Source organism: Tribolium castaneum, chromosome 6 (assembly GCF_031307605.1).
Source record: "Tribolium castaneum strain GA2 chromosome 6, icTriCast1.1, whole genome shotgun sequence".
Taxonomy (NCBI): domain Eukaryota; kingdom Metazoa; phylum Arthropoda; class Insecta; order Coleoptera; family Tenebrionidae; genus Tribolium; species Tribolium castaneum.
In genome coordinates, this window is record NC_087399.1 from 1,840,882 (window position 1) to 1,856,194 (window position 15,313).

General features: G+C 36.4%; 1 protein-coding gene across 1 annotated transcript in view; it reads left to right on the forward strand.

Annotated features, from left to right (window-relative positions):
• The window catches only part of skd (skuld), a 40,724-nt gene that overhangs the window by 23,413 nt on the left and 1,998 nt on the right, over positions 1-15,313 (forward strand). Inside the window, exons 3-13 of the mRNA XM_008199050.3 lie at positions 2,657-2,971; positions 3,030-3,308; positions 4,009-4,285; positions 4,712-4,858; positions 5,114-5,539; positions 5,594-6,044; positions 6,096-6,369; positions 7,637-9,508; positions 11,857-12,086; positions 12,140-12,331; positions 12,387-13,058. Coding sequence (XP_008197272.2) covers positions 2,657-2,971; positions 3,030-3,308; positions 4,009-4,285; positions 4,712-4,858; positions 5,114-5,539; positions 5,594-6,044; positions 6,096-6,369; positions 7,637-9,508; positions 11,857-12,086; positions 12,140-12,331; positions 12,387-13,058 — 5,135 coding nt within the window. The remainder of the gene's footprint in view (positions 1-2,656; positions 2,972-3,029; positions 3,309-4,008; positions 4,286-4,711; positions 4,859-5,113; positions 5,540-5,593; positions 6,045-6,095; positions 6,370-7,636; positions 9,509-11,856; positions 12,087-12,139; positions 12,332-12,386; positions 13,059-15,313) is intronic.

Here is a 15,313-nt window from a genome sequence, read left to right on the forward strand (position 1 = left end):
TCCCGTGTTCTAGCTCTTTGAAGTCGTTTCATTTGCATTTATACGCAGCTGCTGAGCCACTTTAATTATTCCAGTTTCACTTTTAGCCAATATTTGGACTTTTACCGGCTGGCGTTTAAAAATACGTATCCTGGAATGATAAAAGGATTAGCCGGCGCACTCCGCCTCTGGCCTTGGCGTTGTTTGATTCATGAATGAAAAGAAAAATCGTATAGTTTTTCACGTCGTTTTCGTGTGGGCACCATCTCCGTTTAATCTCGTCGTCGTGACGAAGGTGCCAACGAAAAAGAGAGAGAGTTTTTGTTTTGTAAACAGGCGTGCGCGTGTCGTTATCTCTCCTGCTGCTGGTCCGTTCGTTCGACTTGTGGCAGAGAGTGTACTTTATTAGCGGTAGGCACGCGGCAGGAATCGCAGATTCGAATATCGGAATTTTTGCTCTCTCTTGGCTAAATATGCATGCAACAAAGGACGAGGAGGAATCGATGATTGCGATGACGCCGCCCATGGCATGGACGGACGGCAAACCCGTTCCGATTTGGCCAAGGCAAACCGGCAACGTGACGGTTATTTCTGGACCGTATCACTATTATTGTTACTCGGGCTGCTGGATGCCTCTCTAACGCCATAGGCGGAGGCACGTGTTACAAATTCCCAATTCTGAGAGAGGAAAAACGAACAAATGCGACACATGCACGAACATGTGTGAAATAGGCCCAAAATAAATCTTATGCAAGTGCTCGCCGACACCTGTACGAGGGATGAAATGATTTACAGTTGAACCTCGATAAGTTGAAGTACAGACGCTCTAAAAGAAAATGACACGTACATAAACGAACGCCTACTAGATCCCGTGACCACAAACAACCCCTCTCATAAATCAGAGATCGTCTTTTGTAATTTTGAGAAAAGATTTTGACTAAATTTTGACGAATAATAAATACAGAAGATAGGGATTCTTATTTCAGTTAGATTAAATTATTACGAATTAAATTTTACTACAATGAAATCTCCAATAAGCGGACATCGACACGACGGTGACATGCTTTTTGTCCGTTATTGGAGGTGTCCTCTTATGAGAAATAAGGAAGTATACATAGACACACACTAAAAAGAATTTATTAAAGAATAACAATACATATCAATTTTTCAAAATTTGCTACATTTTGTTTACCAATACTCACAGATTCGCCAGAAATGTACTTAAAATATATATAGTGACGAGTTCAAAACTTTTTTAGCTACTCTTCAGTTGTCTTAAAAATTTGATTTTTCAGTATCTCTGCAAACTTTTGAATAACTTTCATCTCGACAATGAATTTGCAATGCAGATTATTTATATCATGCGTGTTTTTACGTATAAACTTATAAGTCAATTGGTCTGTTTTCAATACTTATTTCTACAAAAAAAACTTACTCCGAACAAATAATTCCACTTCCATGCCATTTCTTTTTTTTTTTGCTTTTAACAATATTTTCTACGTGGATTTTCCTATTTCATATTTTTTTGTACATTTCGTACACTCGGTTTGTTTTGTTTAAATCATTTTTTTATTTAATGTTAACATATACTTTCTTTAATCTTTTTTAATCCAAATCTGAAACATGTATCTGCTTATGTGATTTCCCGAATTTTATGCGCGTAAGGCATGTTGTCCGCTTAAAAGAGAGATTTTGTTTCCAAGGATCCGCGTCCGTCTATTAGAGAGACGGAAAGAGAAGCAATACATACCATTTGAAATACAGTAGCTCAAAACAGAGATAACAAAAATGTTCGTTTATGAGAATTGTCCGCTTATAGGAGGTGTCCATTAAGAGAGATTTCACTGATTATGCTGAGAGTGTTTAAAATGTTTTCTTGCAAGTTAAAATAATATAACAATAAATAATTGCCACAATTTTTTTACGGTAGAAATAATTTACAAAAACTATCAGTTGTTATTGTTTCACGTGATCAGTTAATCACGCATTTAATTGCGGATTAAATTAACGACGCTTTTTTTTACAGAAAGCAAAATTAAAATTTAATTCTGAATTAAACTATTTCGAACTAAGTTGTCATTTAACATGCATTGACAAATGGCAAGTTAATCGCGGATTAAATTTTAATGGTGATTAAAACGTTCTGTAAACCGGCCTTTAATTTATTACTTAGTTAATGAAAAATGAGTTTAAAGGACCGGTTTACTGAATCGCAGTTAGCTTTTAATTCGGGATTAACTCGACGTTTGTCAATGCAATTTAATTCGGAATTAAATTTTAATGTCGGTTTCTGTAAACCGGGACTAAGAGTCGGTTTACAGAACATTTTAATTGTACTCAGATTTTAATTCGAGATTAACATGACATTTGTCAATGCATTTTAAGTGTCAACTAAATACCGAATTAGTTTAATTCGCAATTAATTTTTAATTTCGCAATTTGTAAAGTAGATCGGCCCTTAATGTTCTATTAGAACAAAACTAGTCTGGGTTTAGTTAGAGACACGTAATTTTTTTTGGGCGGCTGTACCTGTTACAAAAAAAAACGAGATATTGAGGTTTTATTGCTTTATTTGACCAATTAAAAAAATATTAAAACCACAAAATACATAAATAATACATAAATTTCTTGAAATTCTTGAAAATTTAGTCGTTGGTTAATAAAAAAAAATTTGCAGATTCGGAGCAGGGTTCGTGGGAGAGCGGCCTGTCCTACGAGTGTCGATCTCTCCTCTTCAAAGCCTTGCACAACCTGATCGAGCGTTGTCTCCTCTCTCGCGATTTTATCAGGTTGGGAAAATGGTTCGTTCAGCCGTACGAAGGTCCAAAGAAGAACGACTTCACCATGACTCATTTATCGTTCTCTTTGGCGTTTTTCGTGCACGGCGAGAGTTCCGTATGTGCAAGCGTCGACGTACGCCAACATCCACCAGTTCGAAGACTCACCAGATTGCATTTGCAACAAGCTCAATCCTCAACTTCTGGTCTCAAAGGTAAACCTATTTTTTTTTTTTTTTTTTGAAATAAAATGTGTAATTTTTTTACTTGTAGTGATTTTGGCTCCGTATGGACTTGCGGGGACTTTAACCGGTCAAAGTTTCAAGTCTTCGGACCAAACCTCACGTTTGCTGGAAGATTGGAGCCACTTTTATCCATTGGATAAGAGTAGCAGTTTGACGGATAGCAGTGTGGTGGAAGTCATTGTCGGAGGTGTTAAAATGAAGTATCCGTCGTGCTATGTTCTTGTCACCGATCTGGACGATAACGTCAATTCGGCAATGAATTGTACGGGGGTTAATCCGCCTAATGGGCTCGTCAAGAACGGAACGAGTGAGTCTAACTTTGTTGCAATGAAATACGAGACGACGAGACACCAAAAAAAAACATTTTATTGTGGCGAAATTTATGACAATTTTATTATAACAAAAGGGGTTTGGACGGACCTGTTGGAGTGTCACGAGTCGTAAAAATTAATTTATTAGGTGGTGTTAATGTCGACAGGGTTTATGAAATGTTTTGTTGGTAATTGCACATCACTCGTAAAATTGTTTGATTTAAAGTGTGGTTGCTTGCATTATCAAAGTCACGTCGCTGATTGATACACACTGATGTCTATCATATCAATTTTCTAGTGGTAGAATTACAAAAAAAAATAAGAAAGCAGTGTCATCTTACAGAAAAAAAATTGCGGTACATTTCTAACCATTTTATTTTTTTTGTAATTTTTTCTAATTACGTTTCGTACGTTCATGTTTATTTTTACATAATTTAAATGAAGTGGGCATTAAATTTAAATGAATGTATTTACGAAATCGGCTCTAAAGGCCGCTTAAACACTATTGATTAAAAGAGCAACCTACAGTGGGTCAAACCGGCGTCCACCCTCGCCCCTTTTACAGGCTAATTAAGCGGCATTTAGGCATGCATTCAGCGTGACAGATTAATTAAATCTTTGAATGGTTGAGTCGTAACGTTTGCTTTTGACACTTGATTGAAATGAATTTTATTTTTTTCTCCAATGGTGTGTTAGGTTCACCGATACTGACCCAAACACCACCCCCATCTCCGATCCAAATCAACAGTAGGGTGCCCCAACCAGGGCCGTATTCGGTCTCGGTGGAACACCTCTTATCCATGTCACGCGACGAAACTGCCGCCACTGTTCTGCCCGAAAGGGCATGGCAGGAGTGCATCCATGGGGGGCCCCCAGGCTGCACCCCCCAACCAACTTCCAATACACCGCACGAATTCACCGGCCAATGGGATTTCGTCGATCCAATCAAACGCGCCAATTGTACCTGTTCTAAGTGAGTGGAATTTTGTTGAAATGCATGTATAGGCCAGCTCTAAATCAAAATTTTGGGGAAATTTTTGAAAAAAAAAACAAAATTAAGTGTTTTTTCAAGATTCAAAATCGGTAATGTTACTAGAAATAAACATTTTAATCAGTTATTAATATTATCCCTTTACTTTTACTCACCCTAACTCTGTTAATTTGTTTAATTAAAAAAATAGTCAAGTGAATATTTTTTTGTAAAATTTTATGCTTGTAGATTTTGAATAATCTTTGAAAAAAGCTTGTAAGCTTTTGCCCAACATTTTGATTTAAAGCTTGTTTGCCTGGACTCGTAGCTAGGTTTCGGTGCTTTTATTTTTTTTATTGGCAGATCGAGGTGTAGTTTAGTTATGTTTTTGTAAATTGAGAGTTGTTAGTGCACGTTGCGACATTGCAGGTGTAGAAAGTACGTGGGCAGCATGACCAGCAATAAATGGAGCACCGGGGCCACCACCAAGACAACCAACTCGCCCCGGCCTTCGAAGGCAGTACGGGGACGTGTACCTTTCCACAGGCGCTCCCCCGTACCTGCAGACTCCGACAGGTTGGTCACTCGCTTCATGGGTGACGGGCTTTTAGGTCATTCCAAACCAAATAAAAAAAAAATTAAAATTTGGCATTTGGAATTACCCATTTTTTAATTTCTACTTAAATGAAGCGACATTAACAATCTCATACTAATAATCGGTTACCACATTTCATAGGGCGGGCCCCAGGTACACTAGGCATGTTTTTGTTGTTCATTCATCGGACGCCACTCAGAATTTCAGATAACAATTTTTTTCCGGTTTTTTTTCAGATGCTCTGGCTCCTACACGCCTCAAGGGGGCCCACCGTCGTACCCTCGCACGCAGGAATCGGTGGCCATCCCATCGGTGGGGAGCCCCCCATCGGTGGCCCCCTCGCCACTACCCAACCCCCACTCGCAACCGGCTTCGGTGCCGCCTGGAGACCAAACCATGCCGATGTTGTCGCCCCATCCGCCCACGTTGCTTCCGTCACCAGTTGAAAAGACACACACCCCCGACCATCCCCCCAAAAGCGTTGAAAGTACGGCAAACAGCCCCAGTTGTCCGACTGATGCAAAAAACGAACAAGTGACGAACGTAACGAGTGTTCCCGTGTTAAAAAGACCGGTTTTGAGTGTGAAAGAATACGAAAGTTCGTTAGGGGATGAGGAACAGACTTTGGAAATGCTTTATGATTATTCGACGTTAGAAGCTTGGTATTAAAAAAAAACAAACGTTCGAATAATCGGGTTAATGTGTGTGTTTTTTAGGTTGAATCATCCGGTTAAGCGGTTTAAGCCGGACGGTAAGGAAAACAAGAGGAATAGACTCGGGAAAAATGATATTTACTCAATGTACAACCACAATGGTGTCACTGTAAATAACAACGACGTAACGAACAATTTCAATACCAAAAATCAATTTATTAAGCAGGAAATTAAGCAAGAAATGACTGAAAGTGAATCAACGACGCCGCTCGGGCCGATGCAAGGTCATGGGGTTAAGAGGCCTGGAGATCCGTACGAGTTCGATGAAGAGGGCGCCGGTTCAGCCTGCATTGATGGGTTCAAACGCGGGCAAACGGTGGTCAAAGAGGAACCCAAAGATTCGAAAAAAATCAGTACTGGAAATTTGTTTACAAGCGAAGGCTTGCAACCGAGCTACAAAGATCTCGAACAGATTTTTGATAACAATTCTGACGATACGAGTAGCGATGAAGCTGTAAGTCTGGTGATTGTTTTTTTGTGTTTTTTTTTATTAGTGATTTTGTAGATTCAGGTTCAAACGCCGCCAGGTTCGACGACTTTGAACCATCACGAGGATAATAAAAGACTTTCGGGACATGGAGGGTGTCCCACAATGGGGTGTTTAAGGCCCGAAGAATTGAGTAAAATGTTTCCAACACCTCCAAGTCTCGAACATAATCCGATCGCGTCGCCTTGCGGACAAATGGATTTAGCACTGCCAGATTATACGGATTTAGGGATAGTCAGGACCAAACAGGAGATTTATCCCAATATGGGGAGTCCCCCGGAGGAACACATAGGTAATTAAAAAAAAACACAAAATATCGTAAAAATACACAATCAACTGCCAATTTACTGGTCTATAGAATTTAACGTATTTTTTTCCTTATCATTATTATTACACGTGATTATTATAAATCGCACAAAACTTTTTTTATAATAGATTTTTTGTATAAATCGGTGATTTATCTTAAAACAATAACTGTTAAATAATTGTGAAAATAATTTATTAACAAATGTTATAAATTAATAACATTTTTCTTTGTAGTTTTTTCTTTTCTTACTTTCATTAAAGTTTTATTCATTCATATTAATTTTATTTAAACGAGTATTTCGTTACAGACCAATGATATTATCTTACGTTGGACAAAGTTCACAACTTTTAATAAACAGAATTAAACTGCATAAAAATAGCGGCCACATAATACACATAAACAAAAAAGAAAAAACACTTTCTGACACAGGCCACAAGTTAAATTTTAGTAAAACCAAAACTCTAGATAAAGAAATAAACACACAGAAACGATTACTGTTGAAATGATTTATCCAATGAGCGCAAAAATTATTGGATAATCTTAGAAATGGAAATGGCAATATAAAAGTTTTGTCGAAAAAAAATAAAGTGCAAATCGTAAAATTTTAATATAAACAACCAACAAAATCTAGATATTAAAAAATGAGTCAATTCTTTATTTAAATACAAATATTAACTTCTTAACAAAGATAATACCTGTGGACAAACTTTTCATTCAGATATTGTTCGTAATATTATTATGAACCCCTCCTTTTTTTAAATCTTCTGTTTGACTGAAATTTACCTTTTTTTTTGTCCAATTTTTTACAAAATATCGCTCAAAAACGTATTAAAGTGAGTGAATCAGGTAAAACACAATAAATTTAGCTTCATTTTTGTGGTTTTTTATGTGTGTTTTGTAAAAAGTAAATATATTTTTTTTGTTTAAAAATCACTAAAACGAGCAAAACAAGCTATAGTTACAATGATTTCCATCGTATTTGAAAACTTTTTAGTCTATTATAGTCAATTTTAGGGAAATTTCTGAAATTTATTGGGTGTTTGGCTTACAAATGTGCAAGAAAGCTCGAAAACTGAATTATTGTTTTGTGACCAGTTCGGGCAAATTTTCCAAAGCAAAATATTCACAGAAATTATTGTTGTTCTGACGATTTTAATGAAGCTGACAATAAACCACTGAAACGTTGACAATGAATTTTTTATTAAAAAAAACAATTGTTGATTTTAATTTAATTTCTTCGTTTTTTCCCCAGACGACTGGACGTACGTTTTCAAGCCGCCCGTCTTGTGTAAAATGGTGGGTTCTAGCAAATACGCCCCTTTGACGAACCTGCCCAGTCAAAGCCTTCCCGTGGTGACCCTCCCATCGTACTGCGTCTACAAACCATCATGGATACAACACGCCGAAAAACCCCTCCAACAGCTCCCACCACCGTCCACCACCCAGCCTTCAATCCCCAACAACCTCCACCAAAACTCCTTCCCTCCCAGTCCCCTACATGGCGGCTTCCGGCAACCACCACCTCCCTACGAGCTCCCAAGTCCGGCAACGTCAACCGCCAGTTCCTACCTTAACAAAAACCTGAATTCGGTCGAAGCTGTTCCCACACCGTCAGTGCAAAGGACACCCGAAGCGAATTCGCTCGCTCTAAACATCCTCCTAACCGACACCGCATCGAATATTTTCCGTGATCATAACTTCGATAGTTGTACGTTGTGTGTGTGCAATGCTGGCGGCCGTGTCGTCGGTAACATTCGTGGCGCCGACGCCGGTGTTTATTTGATAAGTTCGTCCTGTGATAAAACGCAAAGTAGTGTTCAACAACCGAGCAGTCCATTCCCCGGGGCCTGTTTGGGACAACCGCCTCCTTACGGCATGCTCTCGCCGCCCCACCACCACCAGCAGCAACTGCTCGTCGACGAGGACGGCATTCGGTGCAGTTGCGGCTTCTCGGCCGTCGTCAACCGCCGGCTGGCCCACGGAAGTGGTCTCTTCTACGAAGACGAGATGGAAATCACCGGCATTGCCGAAGACCCCGGCGAGAAGAAAAAACCCTCGTTGTTGTCGTTCCTCATCGCGAGCAATTCGATTAAACTCGACCCGAGCATCGACCGGGACCAGGTCGATGTTTTACCGCACGGTCTCCTGGAATTGATCCGGGAACAGTGCGTTGTGATCCCGAATACGGCGAACGCCCTCTGTCGGGCAGCCAAATACGTCTGCACCAAGCAAACTTTCAACAATATTCACGTCCTCGAATACTCCGATAGTAACGAAGTTACGACAATAGCCCTGGAACAAAGTAAAAGTAGCTACGACTTGGCCGTCTGTAAGGTCGAGGATAAGGCGAAGCCGGCCGTTGGTTACGCCGTCCACCGGTGGCCGTTCCTGCGGGCCAACGGCCCGCAGTGCAACCAGGACATCGTCCGGGTCATGCGCTCCCTGCAACCGCTCCTCCAGGAAGCCATCCAGAAGAAATGCCAGACGCGCCTCTGGGAGGCCCCCAGTGCGGTCAAAGGCCCGCTCACCTGGCGCCAGTTTCACCGGCTTGCCGGGAGAGGCACCGACGACCGCTGCGAGCCCCAGCCCATACCGTCCGTGGTCGTCGGCCACGAGAAGGACTGGCTGTCGGTGTCGCCTTATGCCATCCAGCACTGGGAAAGCTTGCTGCTTGAGCCGTATTCGTTCGCCCGTGATGTGGCGTACATTGTGGTGGCGCCCGATAACGATGCGATACTTCCACGTGTTCGGACCTTTTTCAAGGAGCTGTCCACGGCGTATGAGATGTGCAAGTTGGGGCGGCATAGTCCCATCACCAAAGTGCTGCGCGATGGGATTTTAAGGGTGGGGAAGACGGCCAAAGCTAAATTAGGGAATGAACCTGTCGAGGAGTGGTTTACGCTGCTGGGGGAAGGGGAAATTACGGATATGTTGAAGTTGTACGCGCAGGTGTGTAAGCATCATCTAGCGCCACATTTGCAACAAGTGCCGATGGATAAGACGTTGCTTGATCCGCCACAAGAGAGTGGGGATAAGCCGGCACCGAGTCCCATGCCACCGCCGAGCACGCCCGATGGGGGACAGGCGGCGGAGAAGGCGCCCAGTACGCCGAAGAGTGACCAAGGTGGGTGGTTTACACAGAAAAAAATGCGAAAAAATGTAGGATTTTGTCGTTTTTGAACTAATTTGGGGTGTCTTAGTCCAATAAATGTGAGAAAAAGTTGAAAATAATGTAATTACTGATTTTTACCGGAAATTTCGCGAAAACTTCAAAAAAAATTGGTTAAAATCGTGCCTAAAAAATTGGATGTGTTTTAGTTTTTTTGGTTTATTTATAACAAAATTTTTCTCAAGATCAAACTAAAGTGAGTCAAAACAGGTTAATTTTTTATTTATAGGTATGTTTTGTAACAATCTTGCATAATAAATATCTCTAGTTTTAAATACTAAAATGAGCGAAAAATAAGCTGAAGTAACAATAATTTTCATCTTATTTTGGAGTTTTTTTTTAATTAATTATTGAGGATTTTTTTTAAATAATTGTGTTTTTGGCTGACAAACGTACGACAAATTTCGAAATCAGAAAAAATAATAATTTTTGTGTGACAGAAAATTTCAAAAACATGTCTAAGCTTGAGAAATGTTAAAATAATAAAATTTGTGATTAAATTTTGAGGTTTTTTTTTGTTTATTTTTGACGAAAAGAAGCAAGTTTCTAGTGAAACATACAAAATATTTTCGACTTTCAGTTTTTTTTATACAAAGTTTTTTCAATAAAGTTATCTATCGGTTACATACGTATTAAATCAAGTTTAAGAAGCTAAAATATCATCAACTTCTAACGAATTTAGAGGTTTTTCATTTAATTTTTGGGAAAATTTTTAAGAAAATTGATAAGTTTACTACGAAAATCTCTACAAGACTGAAAAAAGCAAAATTTGAGAATTTAGTTTTAAAACATGTTTAGTTTAAGCAATTTCCAAAAAAAAATACCACGATTTTTGTTGAAATTTTTAGGTTTTTCCGTCTATTTTTGTAAAATTTTTCAAAATAATTACGTTTTTTGGCTGTCATATTACTACAGAATTACGACGAGACTCAAAAAAACTAAATAGTTTTTGTCTAACTGATAATTTAGTTTAAAAACATGTTCAGAAGCTTGAAAAATGTAAAAATAATACGATTTTTTATAAAATTGTTAGGTTTGTCTGTTGATTTTTTAAAAACTTTTACTTTAAAGTTTTCTTTATGGGTCTTGACCACGTTTTGCTTAAAAAGTTAGTCTCTGATTTACGAAATTAATCGAGCAAAAATATCAGTTTCGGTAAAATTGGAAAGTTTTCATCAGTCAATTTTTGGAAAATTTTTCAAATTACTTACATTTTGGACTGACAAAGTCACTAAAAGACTTGAAAAAGTAAAATAATAATTTTTGTGTTTTTGTTTGCGAATGTCTAAAAGCTTAGAAATTGTAAAAATAACTTTTCATTTTTGATAAAATTTTTAGATTTTCCCGATAAGTTTTGACCAAATTTTGCTCAAAAAATAGCCAGATTAACGAAAATGTGATTTGCTGCGTTCCAAGTAAATTAAATCAAGCAAAATAAACTAAAATAACTACAATTTTGATATTATTTGGTGATTTTTCGATTACTTTTTGTGAAATTTTTCGAAATCATTGAGTTTTTGCCTGAAAAATGTAGTAATGAACTCGTAAAAAGCAAAAATAACACATTTAAGAGCTTAAAAAGAGTGAAAATAAGACGATTTTTGATGAAATTTTTAGTTTGTTTCGATTATTTTTGACAAAATTATACTCGAAAATGTGCTAAATCACGAGAAATATGCAGAATAATATCATCAATTTGAATTTGTTTTTTTATTTTTCTAGGATTTGATAAGATTTTGCTCAATAAATCGCCTTATGCATAATAATTTGGAGATTTTTCAGCCAATTTTGCCGATTTTTTTTTAAATAATTGGATTCTTGGCTGAAAAATCTACTAGAGAACTCGTAAAAAATAAAAATAATGTTTTTCATGTGAGATCTTATTTTAAAAACCTATTTAGAAGCTTGGAAAAATTAAAAATTTGAGGATTTTTAATTAAATTCTGAGGCTTTTTCCTTTATTTTTGAAGAAATTTTACTCAAAAATGATGGAAATATGCAGAAAACCATCAATTTAAATTTATTTAGGGAGTGTTTTAAGTAGATTTAGCTCAATAAATCAATCTCTGGTTCACAAACAAAGCAAATCGAGTTGGAGATTTCTCAGTAAAAATTTTCACCATAATAACTGATAAACATACTATTAAAAAGCTGGAAAAGAGCAAATATCATCATTTTTATCTAAAAACTTAGGTCAAAAACACGTTTTTTTGACGAAATTTCTCTCAAAGAAGCAAAACAACATCGATTTTTTGAGTGCTTGCGATAAATAGAACCACATCAATTTTATAATTTTTTTGTAGATGGAGACGGCATGAAAGAATCCACACCTCAGGCAAACACAAACGCCGAAAATTCGTACGATGACGACGAACGCGAGGTTCCCTCCGTTGTAGTTTACCTCGTTGAGCCTTTCTCACTAGGTTCCGACCAACCGGAACTCCAAAGACTAGCCTGTCTGGCACTCCTTCGTTGTTTTCAGTCGGTTCTTGCCGCCGTACCCGAAAACATCCGAAACAACATCAGTGTCCAGGTTTGCGTCTCAACCCATTTTAACCGAATTGTGTAAAAAACTCAATTTTTCAGATCATTTCTTTGGAAAGTATCGTCGAATTGGGCCGTGCCAGAGATTGGACGCGTCTCAGCGACCACATGCGCGCCCTCTCCTTGAACATTTTCAGCCAATGTCGGCGCCTTTTAGTCCACACGAACAACGTCAAGTCGTTGACTGGCTTTGGAACGGCTGCTATGGCCGATCTGTTTTTAAAGAGCAAAGATGTAGGTTTTGAATTAAAAAAAAATAAAAATAACAATTTATTTCTGTGTTTTTCAGGACAAAAATCGCGCTGCCTACAAACTATACACTCCGCCGTACATTCTCGCCCCAATGCACGAAAAAATCGAAGCGGTGGAGTCGTTCGGCAAAGGCAGCGGAGACCAAGCCTCCGTCCTCTATCTCAGTTACTGTCTCTCGGAAGATCAAAGCTGGCTACTGGCCGTTGCCACCGACGAACGTGGCGAAATTTTCGAAACTGTCACAATCAACATAGACATACCGAATCGTAGCAGGCGGAAAAAAGCGTCAGCACGTCGTATTGGCCTTGAGAAATTGATGAACTTTATCTTGGGTGTGATGTCACAAAGTGTGCGTCCATGGCGATTGGTTGTTGGTCGCTTGGGACGGATCGGTCATGGGGAATTGAAAGGTTGGAGTTGGTTGTTGAGTCGAAAAAATCTTCTAAATGCGTCGAAAAATCTCAAAGAGATTTGTAATCAGTGCTCGTTGATGTATCCGACTTCGGTTCCGTGTATTTTGAGTGCTTGTTTAGTGAGTCTTGAGCCGGATTCGGTGTTGAGACTTATGCCAGATCAGTTCACACCAGATGAAAGGTTTAGTCAAGTCAGTGTTAATTCGCAATTGTCGACACCGCAAGATGTGAGCTGTACGCATATTTTGGTCTTTCCGACCAGTGCCACCACGCAGTCGTCGCAAACCACGTTTCAGGTAAAAATATTACAGATTTTCTTTGATTTTGTGAAAAAAAATTTTTTTTCTTCCATTAATTTATTTAAAAAAAATTGTTTTTATAAACAATGAGCACAAAGCCATAAAAAATACAGACAAAGAGAGCATTACAAAAAACATTACACAATGTTATAAGAAAAACTATATAAGCACAAAATTTGCATAAAATAGTTGAGCTTAGACAATTTCTTGCCTAAAACGGTAAAATTATCAGAATTTGTTCTTTAATTTTTATTTCCAATTCCAAAACCATCATGTTTTATGTTTGCTGTGTGACAGAATAGTTCAAATCATAAATTTTGAATTTTTTCATAAATTTTTGAAGAATTCGCTCGAAAAAGTGCGAAATATATTTTTTTTACTACATTTTATTCAATAAATTAATTGTTGGTAACGAGGCGACGAGATAAAAAGAACATCGTTTTCGATCGAATTTAGAAGTTTTTCAGTCAATTTTTGGGAAAAATTGCGTAATACTTGTGTTTTTTGCGGATAAATTTCCTTGAAAACTCGGAAATGGAAAATAATTTTCGTCTGACTGAGAATTTAATTTAAAAAAAGGTTAAAAACTGTAAAAATAATACGATTTTTGGTGAAATGTTGTGAAAAAAATTAATTAATTATTCTTTGACATTATTTTGTTCTGTAATTTTTTCCAATTCTAGAGGCTGCATTTTTTATGTTTGATATGAAAAAAGTTAAAATAACACGATTTCTGATTAAACTTTTAGGTTTTATGAGCTATTTTTTGACGAAATTTCGCTCAAAATGAGTTAAATGACTTGAAACATGCAAAATAATTTTTTTTAAATTCATTTTGTTCAATAATTGGTTTACAAACGAATTCATTTGAGTGAAACGAAGTAAAATAACATCAATTTCGACCGAATTCACAGGTTTTTCAGTTAATTTTTGGGAGATTTTGTAAAAAACTTGCGCTTTTTTCTGATAAAATTACTTCAGAACTCGAAAATGGAAAATAATAATTTTCGTCTGACTGAGAATTATAATAAATTACAGAGCGTTTTACTTTAATATAAAAAAAATAATTATTTTTTGGTATTATTTTGTTTTTGAATTTTTTTCCAATTCTAGAAGCTGCATTTTTCATGTTTTATTTGAATATTATACGGTTTCTGATTGAATTTTAATTTTTTTGTTAATTTTTGACGAATGTTGCTACATTTTGTTTAGTAAATTAATCTCTGATTTACAAACGAATTAAAATTGAGTGAAACCAGCTAAAATCACATCAGTTTGGATCGAATTCAAAAGCTTGTTTTTAGACGATAAAATTACAACAAAACTCAAAAAAAATCAAAATAGTTTTTGTCTGATTGAGAATTTAGTTCAAAAGCATGCTTGGAAGCTTTAAAAACTGTAGAAATAATAGCGTTTTGATGAAATTTTAATTATATAGCGCTTTGCATTTGGTCTTTTTTTTTTTTTTTCATTTCCAGAAACTTTATTTTTTTATTTATACAATTTTTGATTAAATGTTAGGGTTTTTCGTTAATTTTTGACGAAATTTCATTCAAAAAGAAACTAAATCAATTGAAACATGCCAAATAACATCAATTTTTTTTTTTACATTTTGTTTAATAAATGAATCTCTAGTTTTTTATGAAAGTTCAGAGCGCTTTACTAGATTATAAAAAAATATTATTCTTTAACATTTGTTCTTTAATTTCTATTTCCAATTCTAGAAGTTTAATTTTTCTATTGTTTTTAAAATCCCGGAATTTTTTCAAAAGTAAGATGGCAATACTCTTTTTTTTAGTTCGTCCTCTGTAAGTTTCGTTCTCTTCTGTATTTTCTTTTATAATTTTTAAACATTTTCAATACGGAGTCATCTTACATTTGATAAGATTTTTATATTATTTATTTCTTCAAGTAAAAAAAAGGTTTTTCTCTTTGAAAAAATTGCTTCCACGACTCTTTTAAGTAAAAAAGAAACATTTGTTTGAAATAAATAGTTCCGAATGGCAGATTATGGAGATAAAAGAACTTAAATTATTAAAGTAATGATAGTAATGAATATTAGATTCATCTCCTGTAATTTCAATAATCTATAAGTTTTACTTTCAGTATGTTTTTTATTTTATTGACTTAATTACTTGTGTTATGTTTATGTATGACGCACTGTTTTGAAACACCAATAAAACAATTTCTATTTCTAAAAAGATGAGATGGAAAAGTACGAGTTTTATTAAATTAAAAATAATCTGTAATTT